Source organism: Malaclemys terrapin, chromosome 3 (genome assembly GCF_027887155.1).
Source record: "Malaclemys terrapin pileata isolate rMalTer1 chromosome 3, rMalTer1.hap1, whole genome shotgun sequence".
Lineage (NCBI taxonomy): Eukaryota > Metazoa > Chordata > Testudines > Emydidae > Malaclemys > Malaclemys terrapin.
The window spans coordinates 200,954,018-200,970,085 of NC_071507.1; the positions used below are offsets into that span (position 1 = coordinate 200,954,018).

General features: G+C 45.0%; 1 protein-coding gene across 2 annotated transcripts in view; it reads left to right on the forward strand.

Annotated features, from left to right (window-relative positions):
• Positions 1 to 16,068, forward strand: part of KIF13B (kinesin family member 13B) — a 191,934-nt gene that overhangs the window by 142,334 nt on the left and 33,532 nt on the right. For both annotated transcript variants that reach the window (XM_054021922.1, XM_054021923.1), the window contains exons 31-35: positions 5,682 to 5,858; positions 8,820 to 8,912; positions 10,940 to 11,092; positions 12,137 to 12,214; positions 12,903 to 12,956. In XM_054021922.1, the coding sequence (XP_053877897.1) occupies positions 5,682 to 5,858; positions 8,820 to 8,912; positions 10,940 to 11,092; positions 12,137 to 12,214; positions 12,903 to 12,956 (555 nt within the window). The remainder of the gene's footprint in view (positions 1 to 5,681; positions 5,859 to 8,819; positions 8,913 to 10,939; positions 11,093 to 12,136; positions 12,215 to 12,902; positions 12,957 to 16,068) is intronic.

The following is a 16,068-nucleotide window of genomic DNA, read 5'->3' on the forward strand; positions in this document are numbered from 1 at the left end:
TGCTCCAGACCAAGGGCATAAGAGGCAGTATTGACCGACACCTCTCCAGTTCCTTCTTACCCATCGCATGCCTTGACTCAGAATCCCTGTGTCTACAGATTTCTCCAGCTTTTCTTTGGTAGCCTGTAATAGATATTGTAAATAGTTTTATAGTAGTTTAGTTAGCTAGTATAGCTTGTTCTTTCCCCACACCAGAGACACTCTCCCTGAGATCTGGGGCTATGCCCAGAGCCTCAGGGTTCAAGAACTGTCTCTTGCCCTCACTCCTTCTCCATGAGCACTGATCACCAACACTGTCTCTGCTACTTGGGTAAGATGCACATTCCGGCAAAGTGCAGCATCTGTTGCTCGTTTCCATCACAACCATGTGAAGCTTATGACCTTCGCTTAAGGAAACACCTTATGAAGAAGGCAATGAGACCTCACTCTGATCCAGGCCACGGAGACACCCACGCATGCTGTACATTGGCTCCATTAGATGAGCAGTGCCCCCGACATAAGCTTAGAAGCAGAGTCTACAGATTCTAAGCCCAAGGACTCTTCCACGGCTTCCCGTAAGAGTAGGGGGCACTTTCATAGTTGCAAGGACAGGCCCCTGTCCAGGTGTGTCCATAAGATATCCCTTCCAAAGCCCGTCCAGGCTGGGTGAGCCTTCGTTCGTGGATCCTATAGGTCCAGGATTTTGGAAGTCAAAATGTGCAAGAAAAAGGATCTGTCACTGGCTCTGGCTTTGAAACACAAGGACTGACATCGGTTGGTTCCGTCCAGAAGTGCTGGAACTAACTCTTCATTGATACCAGCCTTCCCTTCAGAGGACAACCCAACTACAATTTCCTGGTTCTGACCATTGGAATACCCAAAATGCCAGGACATACAGACACCTACACGATACCAGAGGATATATTTCTCCCTTACCCTCAGCCTCCTCTCTCCAGCCCAGTCCGCCAGAGGAAAATTGCTTTACAGGAGGACAGAACTGTTTTGGTGACACAAGAACCATCCTCTCTCTACTCCATGGGCAGGAGCATCCACCCTCATATACTGTCCACCTCACCAATGAGGAGAGAGCAGTTCTCAGACTCAGATGAGTCAGGCACCCCAGCCAGTCCATCTCCTCCTAGAGATCTGAGCCCTGATAGAGAGTCGAGGAGACCTGGATGTCATCCTCCCAGATATTACTTCCCCGGGAACCGCTGGTACCCAGTGCTGTGAGGTCTCCCCCATCTGATTGATCCCTCCTTTTGGTTTTATTGGAGCCTGTGGAAACTCTGTGGCAGACACCCCAGATCCATCCAGGAGTCATACAACACCTCTCCTCGGCACCCACCAGATCTGTCATAGTATGAGGAGGAGGTGGACACTGATTCGGATCCACAGGCATCAATGGGAATCTCATCCTAGCTCCAAATGAAGCTGTCACTCCATCCTCACCATCTCTGCTGGACGACCATAGGCATACCAGGAGCTACTGCAGAGGATAGCCAGTGGCCTCCATATAACACTGGAGGAGATCCATGATTTTCAATACCATCTTCTGGATATTCTGTAGGCTGCAGGTCCAAGCAAGATGGCGCTATCATGGAGCCAGCGATAGTGGTCTGGCATACCTCCACCTCATGAGCCCCCATGCCTAAGAGGGCTGAGAGATACTATTTTGTCCCTGCCAAAGAAGCTGTATGTCTTTTCTCCCACCCAGCACCCAAATCCCTGCTGGTACAGGCAGCCACAAAGAGAGCAAGGTTACAACATCCCAAGACCACTCCAGCTCACAAGGGCTCAAAGAGGTTGGACGTTTTGCAGGAAAAAAGATCTTTTCCCCTACAAGCCTACAACTCATACCGCGAACTATCAGGCCTTGTTAGCAAAATATGATTTTAACAATTACTCCAGGCTGCCTGACTTTAAGGACAAGCTTCCCCCTGAGTACAGAGCCCAATTTCAGTCTTTGATAGAGGAAGGCAAGTTGTTGGCAAAGGAATTTCTTCTAGATGCAGTGGATACTGCATTCAGAGGCTTGGCCACTAGTATAGTTGTGAAGCATGAGTCTTGGCTTCACTCTTCAGGGCTCCCCAAGGAGGTTCAGAACGCCATACAGGTCCCGCCTTTTGACAGGCTAAATTTGTTTAATGGAGATCGGATGAGTTCCTACACTTGCTGAAAGACTTTCGGTCAACTCTACACTCCGTGGGAATTTATACCCCAGCCCTGAGGAGACAACACCAGAGGCAAATGTATAGGCCAAGACCAACCTCTCCACAGACATTATACAACCCACATCCAGCCACATCCCCCGTAAACATCAGGCTTCAGAGACCTCAATTTTCAGCTACCCTAAACTCTGCCTATTCTCAGCCACCAATTAAGGGCTACTTTTGACACCTCAGTTGATACCCTTCACTGCTATAGATGCCACCTACCTTTACCCACTTTATCTTTGGGGGCCATCTCTCACTTTTCACCCACAATTGGGACTCTATCACGACTGAGAATTGGGTCCTAGAATTTGTCCACTAAGGATATTCCATAGAGTTTCTCTCTCTCCCGCCCCACAAATCCCCTTCCTGATCCCCTTCAGGGACTACTCTCATGAAGTGATTCTTAAACAGGAGGCAGACTCCCCCCTTCAACAAGGGGCAATAGAATGAGTGCCATCTTAGTATCAAGAAAGTTCCTTTGGTTTCTAGTGGATCGGGAACGTTTCCAGTTCATAGTCCTTCCCTTAAGACTAGCAACAGCATCCAGAGTATTCATGAAGGTCTTCTCTGTGGTTGCAGCCCATATGAGATGTCAGGATACACAGTTTTCCCGTATCTTAACAACTGGCTCTTAGCAGGCGGCCCCAGCCAAGATGTTAGATCGGCGACTTTGTTCCTGCTCCATCTTCTAGCAGTACTGGATGTCTGTGCAAAGAAAGAAAAGTCTGTTTTATCACTCACACGGACAACAAAGTTTGTCAGAGCAGTCTCTATTTCAGCAAGAGCTTTCCTCCCCAGAGAAAGATTTCAGTTAATGAGCAATCTGATAGCACAGATTACCAAGGACTATGGTCAAAGTATGCCTTTCTCTTTTAGACACATGGTCTTGTGCACTTATGTGACACCATTCACCAGACTTCATCTACAATGCCTACAGGTCTGGCTTTGGTTGGTCTACTCACCAGATGAGGATCACACCAACACCAGAGTGACCATTCCCATCAGGATCATGGCCTGTCTTACCTGGTGGTTAAATCCAGAACAAGTGACAGTAGAAATCCCCTTCAGCGCTCCTGCCCCCAGTCCACTTTCCAACAGATTCATCCCTTATGGGTTAGAGTGCTCACATGAACAACCACACCGTAAAAGGTACCTGGACCCCACAAAAGGCCGGACTGCACATCAGTCTACTGGAACTGAGGGCAGTCTGCTAAATCTGCTTATACATTTACTTCTATATCCAAGTAACATCAGACAACAGCAACACGGTCTTTTACATAAACAAACAGGGCAAAGCAAGATCTCTTCCTAGAAGCAGTCAGGCTTTGGACTGGTACATCAGAAACCACATCACCATCCAAGCCACATACCTTCCAAGTGCTCAAAACTCTTTTTAGCAGACAGACTGAGCAAACATTTCTCTGCAGACCCTGTGTGGGGAACACCTCAGTTGGGATGCGAAGGGATCCCAATGGACAGGAAATTTCCCCTGTACTGCTCCAGAGGAGCTATGAGTCACTCCCAGGGCAATGATCTCCTGTTGTCATGGCCAGAAGAACTTACATATGCCTTTCCTCCTATTCCCCTGCTACCTCAGGTCTTGAGAAAGATCCATCACAACAGTGCCAGAGTTGTTCTTGTAGCACCTAATTGGCCCAGACAATTTTGGTTCCCAGAACTCCTGAGAATGTCAGTCCCTCCTCCTATCAGGATCCACCCCTTTTCAGATCTCCTTACTCAGGAAGAAGGCAGAATCAGACCCTGCAATCCAGACCCACTCCACCTCATGGCCTGGTGTTTGTATGGGCATCAAAACTAGAACATTTTTGCTCAGCACCCCTCAAAGTAGGAATGCTACCTAACTAAATGGAGATGCTTCTCTACCTTGGTTCAGCATAATCAGCCTTCTCCCAGCTTCATAGATGTCCCAGTTGTTTTAGGTTCTCCTGTTTTGTTTTTTTTTTAAACTCACGTCTTTCCATTAGCTCACTGCAGGTTCATCTTGCAGCGATCAGTGTCTTCCTTCCTCCAGTAGATGGACATTCCATTTTCACTCACCCAATGACAGTGAGATTCATGAAAGGGCTAGTCAGGATTTTTCCGCTAGTGGTCAAACTTACACCTCAGTGGGGCCACAATCTTGTCCTGTCTACGCTCACCAGACCTCCATGAGAACCCTTGGCAACATGCCCTATGTCAGAAGTCGGCAACCTTTGGCACGCGGCTCGCCAGGTTAAGCACCCTGGCGGGCCGGGCCAGTTTATTTACCTGCTAACGCAGCAGGTTCGGCCGATCGCGGCCTCCACTGATCGCAGTTTGCTGTCCCGGGCCAATGGGGGCAGCGGGAAGTGGGATTTTTAGTTGCTGTTTCCTCAGCCAAAAGGTCGCGGAAGATGGGAATCCTCATGGCAGACTCACTCTGTACTGTTTCTCACAAGGAAAAAGGTCTCTTTTCACCACCACCCTAAATTCCTGCCCAGTTATTTCTGAATTCCATGTCAACCAGGCCATCCACTTATCTGTTTTCTTCCTGAAACTCCATGCCTCTGCTGAAGAGAGCAACCTTCATTCCCTTGATGTTGGACATGCCTTGGCATTCTACCTGAAAAGGACCAAACCTATCAGAAAATCACGAAGGCTATTTCTCGTCATAGCAGAAAAGTTGCAAGGACAAGCTCTATCCTCTCAGAGAATCTAAGTGGATTTCTGGGGGAATCATTGAGTTCTACCAATTAACTCATATTCTTCCAACTGATGAGGTAAGGGCACAATCCATGAGAGCACAAGATGCTGCTACAGCATCCCTGCAAGAAGTACCAATACTGGACATATGTAGAATGGCTACCTGGAGTTCCATTCACACATATACAAAACGTTTTGTACACTAGTTCAAGCGGATACAACAGTGGAAACTACAGTAATTCAAGCATCTTTGCTGCCAGGATCCTCGCACCCTCCTCAGTCTGAATACTGCTAGTCAGTCACCCATGTGTGGAACAAGCATAGGGACCAGCACTCGAAGAATTGGAGGTCACTTACCTGTAACTGGAGGTTCTTTCAGATGTGTGGTCCATGTCTATATTCCCCTCCATCCCCTTTGATTCGGATCCTACTGGATTCACAGTAAGAAGAACTGGACAGGCGTCAGCCCACGCTGCCTCTTATGCCCTGGGTCTGGAGCATAAGGAGAGCTGCTGCACATGTGTGAGCCAATGGACACTGTTTGTTAGAATTTATGGACTCAAGCGCATGATGTGCATGCACACCTACATGTGGAATACAGTTAGGGACCACAGATCTACAAGAACTTGCACTTAGTTAAGTAACCTCCATTTTTAAACTCGAATATCTTTGTTGGTAGACCAATGTTGATTGTAAAATGACCTCTTATAAGACAGATGTTTGTTTTTTACCAGTTCTAGGTGAACTGGAAATTTTTTGAGTTAAAATTTATGTATTCGAGGAGATGCTTTTTTTCCTTTGCAGGTGAAAGTAGAAGCCTCCTGGGATTCCACAGTCCATAACTGCCTTCAGCTCAGTAAAGGAACAGCAACAGATGAAAGAGTTTTCCTTATTGTGAGGGTGACAGTCCAGTTGAGCCATCCTGCAGAAATGCAGCTAGTGCTACGCAAACGTATCTGCGTTAATGTCTACGGGAGACAGGTACATCTTTTAAAACCCTCCAGTGAGTTTTGACTCCCTGTCAAAGTGATGAGAGACCTGCGGCAAAGAGCTTTTGACTTGCTTGACACCAGAGTTCAGTAATTCCTGGCCCCCAGTCCTGTGCTCAGACTCTTAGAATCATAGAATATCTGGGTTGGAAGGGACCTCAGGAGGTCATCTAGTCCAATCCCCTGCTCAAAGCAGGACCAATTCCCAACTAAATCATCCCAGCCAGGGCTTTGTCAAGCCGGGCCTTAAAAACCTTCCAAGGAAGGAGATTCCACCACCTCCCTAGGTAAAGCGTTCCAGTGCTTCACCACCCTCCTAGTGAAATAGTGTTTCCTAATATCCAACCTAAACCTCCCCCACTGCAACTTGAGATCATTGCTCCTCGTTCTGTCATCTGCCACCACTGAGAATAGCCGAGCTCTTAGTCCGTGTCTCACTTCACTGCAGCATTTTAACACTGGTGTGCCCCTTGTTTTGGTGGATTTGATAGGTTACCAACATCAGGTTGTGGGGGGGGGGGGGGGGGGGAGAGTGGGGCAATTTGCCCAGGGGCCGCCATGAGAATATAGTATTCTATGGTATTGCAACTTTCTTTTAATGGAAGGGGCCCTCAAAATTGCTTTGTCCCAAGCCCCCTGAATTCTCTGGGTGGCCCTGTCTGGTTGAGATGGAGGTGCATATTTTTAAATGTTTTATGGGAGCTGTGTGCTTGTAATTCTGAGCCTGACAGGTGTCCCTTGAGGAAAAATGAAATTAACAGTGGCCTTCTAAAAAGAGTCTTTAAACAAACTCTTAGCCAGAAGCATCTAACAAAAAGAAAAGTGTCCAGTTCTACTCTTGATGTAGTTTTTCTTTGGCTAGATACATTTGTTTGACATGTTGAAGTGGTCTGGGTCCATTTTGTAGAAGCTTTGAAAATACCAAAATAATTTATACATTAATCTTTAGTTCCTCTTCCTCACAAGTCCTGCTGGGGGCTAGACCTGGAGAATCAAGAAGGTGGGATGCTGCATTTCACCCATCCTCAGCAGCTTCAGCTCTGTACTTTGGTACACCGTCATAAAGATGCATTAGAAATAGCAACAACCAGCTGCTGTTTTGATTCCTCGTGTTTACTTGATACTGATTTGCTCTGTCCTGTGTGGCAATAACTAGAGCAGGGGTCGGCAACCTTTCAGAAGTGATGCGCTGAGTATTCATATATTCACTCTAATTTAAGGTTTCGTGGGCCAGTAATACATGTTAACGTTTTTAGAAGGTCTCGTTCTATAAGTCTATAATATATAACTAAACTGTTGTATGTAAAGTAAATAAGGTTTTTAAAATGTTTAAGAAGCTTCATTTAAAATTAAATTAAAATGCAGAGCTCCCCCAGACCTGGCCAGGACCCAGGCAGTGCGAGTGCCACTGAAAATCAGCTCGCATGCCACCTTTGGCACGCCAGCCATAGGTTGCCTACCCCTGAACTAGAGGCTTCACGTTGCTAGTAGTCTGTGTGATAACTTCAGTGTCTTGGAAAATTATTTAATATTTTTTTTTCATAGCTTTTGTATGACGCTGCTAAATACTGGAGAGAATTTTTGTTTCAATATCATTAGTATTAATCTGGTGAATAGTCTCTCTAATCCCAATCATTTTACATTGGCTAGAGTTTAGTAGGTGTTACCCTCATGGCCAGGAGCTCATGTTTTGTAGATTAGTGAAATTTGTCTAATTTGCCGATGTATCCTAAGTGAAACCTGAATTATGTTTTCCCCATCAGTAACGTTCACTACATCTGTTTCTGGATACTCACCTCTCTCCCAGTCTGAGACATTTAGGGGTATGCTAGCAGCAGTTGTGTACATGTTGCCATCTGTGGCTTCTCAGAACGAGAGTCCCACTTGACCTTTTATTTTCTCCATTTGACCTGTTCTGCCATGATGGAAGGTGCAGGGGGAGGAACAAATGGAAGGCAGGAGCTCGATGAATAGTCTCATTCAGGGAATGATCCCTGAAAATCTTCATTCCTTGATGAAGATGGTGGGAGCAGGGAGAATTCTGCTCAACACTGCCCCAAAATTTGGCTTTCCATGCCAGCGACAGTATCAGATAAGGTGGGGGTGCTGAGCTGCTCCTCTGTTGGCACTACAGGAGGCAGAGTCAGAGTGAGGCCAGAAGGGGCATGGCCAAGCTCCAGGCAAAGCCCTGTGGACACAATTGAGCTGCTCACAGTATTTGGAGGAAAAGAGGCACAGTACTAGATGTCGGACTAGGTGTGAAGTCATTCCCAGAAAGGAAACAGTGAAGCAAATTTTCCATTACCTAGAACTGGGGGAAACCCATTTCACAGAAATCATTTGCAGTCTCCATTTATCATACAGATTGTATTGAGTCTCCAACCATGCCGATTTCAACCGCAAGCCGAGTCTATTTGCCAGCACAAAAATTCAGCCTTCTCACAAGGTTTTTTAATCCCCAGTGATAACCTTTCCAGGCTGTTCAGCATCTTTCAGTGACTCATCTCTGCATTAATTCAAGAATCCAATTCTTAACCCTGCAACGGCACCAAGTCCGCATAAACAATGACCGTGCCCTCTTAAATCATTCTTCATAACGATCTCTCTGGTCAAGAATGTAATGTCTGTACATGTCAATATTCAAGAAAAGTCACCCTGGGCTCTCCAAAAAAAAAAAAAAAAAATCTAGAACCAGCCAATCCCTTGTTTTCTAGTTAAGAGGTCACCTTGCTGTGTAGAAAGATAATCCCCTTTTTACATCTGTAATAAAGACAAAAATAACTGATTTCGTCTTTATTTGGACTAAAGTCCTTTGAATGTTGCCTGCATGTTTTATCTGTTCTGTTATTTGCCATATACAAACATTTGCTTTTGTTGAAAATGTTATTTTAAAACATTTTTTTTTTTTAAACTGAAACAACCATTTTTTTCTCTTTTCCTTCTTCCTCTATAGGGTTTTGCACAGAGCTTCCTGAGAAGAATGTCTCACCGAAGTTCCATTCCTGGCTGTGGAGTCACCTTTGAGATAGTCTCTAATATTCCAGAGGTGAATAACTAGGAATTGAAAATATCTGAAACTGTCAGAGGGTCACCAACTTCTTGAAATCTCACATCTGTTTGAATATTCATTGCCTATTGTTGCTACAGCTAATAACTAAGATTCCTAGAACAGAAAGAGATTAGACAAACTGTTTTTTTTCCATGTTGCGCATTGGGCAGCAATCTGCATTGTTTACCCTGTGTAGTCAGTTTTCCCTCCTTGTTTGTGTGGGTCTTTCATTCAGCAATGGGGAAGAGAAATACTGTAAGAAACCTTGTCCTGGGATCTGGGAACAGGTTTAGTACCTGACTACTTTTACTTTTTTTTTTTTTTTAAATAGAATCTAAATTTCAAGTTGAGGCTGCCCCTTAATAAATAATGCCTTGCTTTAACCCTTCGAGCACTGAGCCTCGTCATACTTTCCTTCATTGCCTCCACTCTTGCCTTCATTCGGTCAAAACAGATACCCAGTAACAGCCTCCAAGAAAGCACTGCGAGAGACAGACACCTCTCACACCCGAAGTGTGTCTGAAGCTGTAGTCTCTGTTTTATCAACTTTCTTCGTTTTATTTCCCTTCATATGATAGCTTAGTATGTTGTAGGGAGCAGGCAAAGACCCAAATGTAGCTGACTTTAGTGTTATAAAATATCTGAAGACAGACATTTTACTCCTGGGGGAATTCTGTGCACAATATATAAAAATTCTGTATATTTTACTTGTCAAAATAACACAATATAATCATGCCAGTTTCAATTATTTTGGTAATTTATTTCAAAATACCTGTCAGCAAGTATGTCTGTAACAATACAGAAAACAAAAAAGATTAAGGAAATGTTTTTGACAAATAGATTCCTTACTAGGCATATTAGTACAGAACTTTGAGTAATAATTCATTTAAACTACAATACAGAACCGTATTTCCCACACCCCTCAGAAGCAGTGCGAAGGCTTGGGAGAGTCGGGGGTAATAGAGGAGCTGAGGGAGAGGGAAGTAATTGCTGGGAAAGAGCCTGGGAGTGAACCTGGAGGGTTGTGAGGTGTGGGTGGGAGAAGTATGGAACAGGTTTTTTGTGGGGGAGGGATTGTTAGGGAGTTGGGGAGCTTTTCCCATGCAGACCTGGGCTGACCTCAACACCTCTCATTTAATCAGGCACATCTGTCCCAGTCCCCGTTTGGCCTGCACCCCAACTTCCTCCTATACCCATGTGGCCCTGCACCCCCACTCAATGTTGTCACGCCACTAGCTCCTGTGTCCCCACCCCAGTTTGTCACACCCCCCCCCCAAACTAGCCCTTCTGAACTCCAGTCTGTGTGATCACCACCACCCCACCCCCAGCAGCTCTGGGTGCCCTGCTCTGTCTCCCTCCCCCCCCATCCCATGCCTCCTCACCTGGCCCTGCAGGCAGGGCATTGTGAGGAAGGCAGCATCTGCCCCCTCCCTCTCCATGGCTGGCTGCTCCAGCATGTGAGCCAGCTGCCCTCTCTTCTGGCACCACATTAGCCCCCGGCGAGCAAAAGGTATAATTGAAGCATGACCCCTCTTGTGGCTTCCCTTCACCTCCTCGAGTCCCCGTCAGAGTCAATTATTCTGCCGGGGGAAAAATATCTGAGAGATGTTAATGCTGCGCTTGCGCAGTGGCGCATGACTAGCATTTACATTGCTTGATGGTGATCTCTCCCCATTAAACTCTGCTGACAAGAAAAGAGAACCATAACCAGCGTTTACAGCTGAAGGGTTCGACTCGTCAAACACAACAGGAGCACTCATCTAGCGTCTATGCTGCAGGAGCTCCTAAAAAGTGTTTGTTGGGGATTCCTGCACGTGCTGCAGAAGTAGATTAATTTCTTATCTCATTTAGGGGAGGATTCCATGTTGAATCAACATCATCCATTTTTTCAAAGCCTTCCTTTGGTCTGTACAGGAAAGAGATGTATTGTTTTTTGGTTGGTTGGCTGTATTTTGGGTGGTTGTTTTTTTTTTAATTGGAAATATTTCCTTTAAACTAGGCAGCCTTTCTTTCCTTCTTCCCAGGATGCTCAGGGAGCTGAGGAGCGGGAAGCGCTAGCAAGGATGGCCGCTAATGTTGAAAACGCAGCTTCGGCTGACTCAGAAGCCTATATTGAAAAGTATCTGCGGAGTGTGCTGGCAGTGGAGAACATTCTCACCCTGGATCGTCTTCGCCAGGTATCTTTTTTTTTTTTTTTCTCCAGTGCCAGAGTTGACATCAATAAATATACTGACTGAGAACACTGTTGTGATAGAAATCTTTTTATAAGTGCATGCAATGACTTAATAAACAAGAGGGTCACTTCTGTATATGGCTCAGCTCTTCAGAGTGTTCTGTGACACACATCCAAGGAAGCAAGTGCAGGAAGCTCTTTAGTTACTCCTTCTAAATTGTATGCAATACAGATGAGATTGAAGGCTTGATATCAGTTTCACTGTCCATTCTGGGTTTCAAAACACACTGTGCACTGCCAGAATTGTATTTCAAAAAAGATAGTTTTGTGTGGAGTTGGCTTTAAAATTAAACCCAGCGTTTCAGAAAGCAAGTTTTCTGAAGTGATTAGCAAGATTGACCTTGTGTCATCTTGTACATGCTATGCGTTGGAGTAACCAAGCCTGTTCTCTCAGTACGTGAGACATTGATTAGGTTAATCGTAAGTATTGTAACTTGATCTGTTTACCAGGAAAAACGCAGGAGAGGGACACATTTCTGGAAAATTGTATTTCTGGGTATAAGTTATGCAAGGAAGAGATAAAGTCATCCAAAACAAATCTGAGCATGTGCTCGCCCCCTATAAATTAACAATAAAGTGTGCTGCACTCTTAAGTATTGAAAGCAAGTTCTCTGTCAAATGTAATTACTGTAAAGGATTAAAATAAGCGCTCAGCTAGGAAAAGGAGTCTTACTGTTCACATCTGTTAGAGATATAGCCCTCTCATAGATACAGGGCTATAGATGCTCAGTGACCTTCTAAAGATTATATAAAATTCTAGCCTACCACTGAGCAAACAGTTACTAGTGGACCAAACTTGCCCACTCCCTGTAGACTTCCTACTATCAGCATACTATATGAGACATTAAAAATTAAATTATGAAGTCTCTTGCGTCTATGGTGCATTAGGGCTATATAGAAATATTTTCATGTACTGTATATGCAAAACTACACTTGGATCACGGTTTAGATGCTTGTAAAGGGTTTCTTTGTCTTGACTGGTCTGCAGGAGGTTGCGGTGAAAGAGCAGTTAACGGGGAAAGGAAAACTTAACAGGAGGAGTCTGAGCTCTCCCAATGTCAATCGGGTAAGTATGCCACAGTTGCATCAATCGATCCATAAGGAGGGCAGACCATACAACTGACAGGGCCCTAAGCTGTCCAGATGGAAGAATAAGACGATGAGTTGCCTCTGGTCTGATCCCCCAGTTGCACCATTGGTGGTGGGGGAGATAAGCCAGCACGTGAATTCCTGAGCAGAGAGAAAACCCAGAAATTTCCATATCCTGATCACATAGGCTAGTGTTCTAAACACCCAGACCTATCCAGACTATGTAAAAATAGCCATGTGACATGTACTTCTGTATACACTACTCTTTTTTGAAACACGGAAGGTTTTTCATCCACTTATCAAGTTAATACTTTGTGCTTACAACTCTTTTTGTCTGAAGATCTCAAGGCATGTTATAAATACTAATACTAATGAATTAAGCCTTATACATGCCTGAGTTGTAGAGATGAAGGAGATTTTGAGATTGACCAAGATCACACAGGAAATCTGCGGCAGAGCTAGGGATAGAACCTAAGGGTCCAATCAGTGGAAGTTCTGCCACAGACTTCAGTGGGGACAGCATTTCACCCTAAACCGCTTGACTCCCAGTTTTGTGCTATAACTGCAAGGCCATCTCTCCTGCTCTTATGTATTTTCAAGACACATTTATTAGAGGTACTTAACATTTTGCAGAAACTACTGTGTTTTTACTTTAACCATTTCAGATATCTGGAAGCCGTCAAGATTTAGGTCCCCCGTACAACCTTGGCAGTCAAAAGGTAAATATTTAAAGCAATTTGTGGCCTTTGAAGAGACGATTAGGGAGAATCTCCTCTTCCTTTTTGTGGTGTGTGGCCCCAGAATCAACCCCATCGCTGACTATAAAAATATATCATTGGGACATGGTTCAAAAGTAAGCTTGTTTAAAGATCAAAGAATTACCTTTGAGAGACATCGCAAGGCCTAGATAGATGACAGGGCCTTCCCATGACCTGCACAGTTCGTGTGTGTGTGCGTAAATATATATGTATAGGCATATGGAGAATAGAGGGTGAGAAAGGAATTTTAATGCATAATGCAATGGTGTGAAGAAATCGAGTTTTCATATACGGTCTAGTGTCGATAGTTAAATATCTGTTCCATGTAGGAAATGCTAAAACATCTGCAAGTAATGAATTGCTTATAGCCGCATCCATAGAAATGTCCCGCAGTTTCTCATTAAAATACTGTACTTCATTTAAGCATTGAGATAAAAATTCATTATCTGAATTTTCACTGTTTTTGTTTCCTCCTCCCTCCCCACCTTCCTCTCATGATATCCCACATTGCATGCTTCAGAATTCAAAGGTCCCAGCAGAGGTAACTAATGCATTAGGTCCACCTAATGAGTGAGATAAAATTATTATCCCACTATAGTTACTATATTGTTCTTACTTTAAATTCCTTTGCTTTAAAATATTTCTACGTTGAAAATACAGCCATTATGCCTCATTTTCATAAGAATGGCCATACTGGTCTCTCTAGTGCCCAATGCCCAGTACTTCAGAGGGAATGATCCAAACATGACAATTATCGAGTGATCCATCCCCTGTCATCCACTCCCAGAGCATGGGGTTGCATCTCTGACCATCTTGGCTAATAGCCATTGATGGACCTATTCTCCATGAATTTATCTAGTTCTTTTTTGAACCTAGTTTTGGCCTTCACAGCATCTCCTGGCAACAAATTCCACAGTTTGACTGTGTGTTGTGCTTTTTGTTTCTTTTAAACCTGTCACCTATTAATTTCATTGGGTGAACCCTAGTTCTTGTGTTATGAGAAGGAATAAATAACACTCTCCATACCATTCATGATTTTATAGACCTCTGTCATATTCCTGCCTTAGTCATCTCTTTTCCAAGCTGAAAATCCCAGTCTTTTTAATCTCTCCTCATACGGAAGCTGTTCCGTACCCTTAATCATTTTTGTTGATCTTCTCTGTACCTTTTCCAATTCTAATCTATCTCTTTAGAGATGGGGTGACCAGAACTGTATGCACTATTCATGGTGTGGGCATACCATGAATTTATATAGTGGCATTATGATATTTATTGTCTTATTATCTATCCCATTCCTAATGTTTCCTAACGCTCTGTTTGACTGCCACTTCACACTGAGCAATGTTTTCAGAGAACTATCCACAATAACTCCAAGATCTTTCTTGAGTGGTAACAGCTAATTTAGATCCAATCATTTTATATGTGTAGTTGGGATTATGTTTTCCAATGTGATTTACTTTGCATTTATCAACATTATTTGTATGTATTTGTATTTGTATTTTGTTGCCTAGTCACCCAGTTTTGTGAGATCCCTTTGTACAGTAACTGTTTGCTGCCTGTTTTGGGCTTAACTATCTTGAGTAATTGTGTATCGTCTGCAAATTTTGCCACCTCACTGTTTACCTGTTTTTCCAGATCATTTAAGAATACGTTGAACAGCACAAGTCCCAGGACAGATCTTTGGGGGACCCTGCCATTTATCTCTCTCCATTGTGAAAACTAACTTTTTATTCCTACCCTTTATTTCCTGTCTTTTAACCAGTTACTGATCTATGAGAGGATCTTCCCTCTTATCCCATGACTGCTTACTTTGCTTAAGAGTCTTTGGTGAGGGACTTTATCAAAGTCCTTCTGAAAAGTCCAAGTACACTATATCCGCTGGCTCACTCTTTTGCGCATGTTTGTTGACCCACCTCAAAGAATTCTGATAGATGGATGAGACATGATTTCCCTTTACAAAAGCCATCTAGACTCTTCCCCAACAAATTATGTTCATCTGTGTGTTCGTGCTACACTGATGCCAATGAGTAACTCCATTGAAAACAACGGTGTTATATCAACATGAAACCGTTGTAACTGAGAGGAGACGGAGTCTGTTGGATGCATCTTTCTTTTTATGTTGTCACAAAGCTCCAGCTGTTCAGGTACAGCTGTTTCATAGTTTCGTAGAAATGTGTAATTTGTGGTGTGGTGAAGTGATCCACAGGCCTCTTCTTACTGGTTGAAACTAACTAGATGGACATGAAACAAGCAAATGTGTTACAATCCTGTAATGGCAGCTGGGCAGTGAATTAGAAGACATCACAGGTCTTTTCTACATCTAACCTCTGTGATTCTATAAGGTTTCCATGGAATAGTCTTTCATTGTTAGTATCCAGGTGGCTCGCTCTCCCCCACCCTCACCCACTTTCACTGGGCTGGGGTAGGGGCTTGGGGTGCAGGAGGGGATGAGGGCTCTGGGGTGAGGTCAGGGATGAGGGGTTTGAGGTGCAGGAGGGAGATCCAGGTTTTGGGGGGGGGGCGCTCGGGGCTGGGGTTTGTGTGTGAGGGCTCTGGGCTGCGGGGGCAGGCTCTGGGCTAGGCCTGGGGATCAGAGCTTTGGGATGCAGTGGGGGGCTCAGGGCTGGGGCAGGAGGTTGGGGTGCAGGAGGGGTCTCAGGGCAGGGGGTTGGGATGCGGGCTTACCTGGGGCAGTTCTCGGTGAGGGGAGGGGGGGCTAAGGCAGGCTGCCTGCCTGTCCTGACACCGTGTTGCGCATGCCCCAGAAGCAGCCAGCAGATCCGCCGCTAGTAGGTGGGGGTACAAGAGGTTCCACGTGCTGCTCTCGCCTGCCACAGTCACTGCCCCCACAGTTCCCATTGGCCGGAAACCGGCCAATGGGAGTGTGGAGCCAGTGCTTGGGGCGGGGTCAGTGTCTGGAGGCCCATGGCCCCCGCCTAGCAGCTGGACCTGCTGGCCGCTTCCGGGGCGCAGCGTGGAGCCAGGACAGGTAGGGGACTAGCCTGCCTTAGCACCGCTGAGGGAACCTTAAACGGCCCAGTCGGTGGTGCTGACCGGAGCTGCCAGGGTCCCT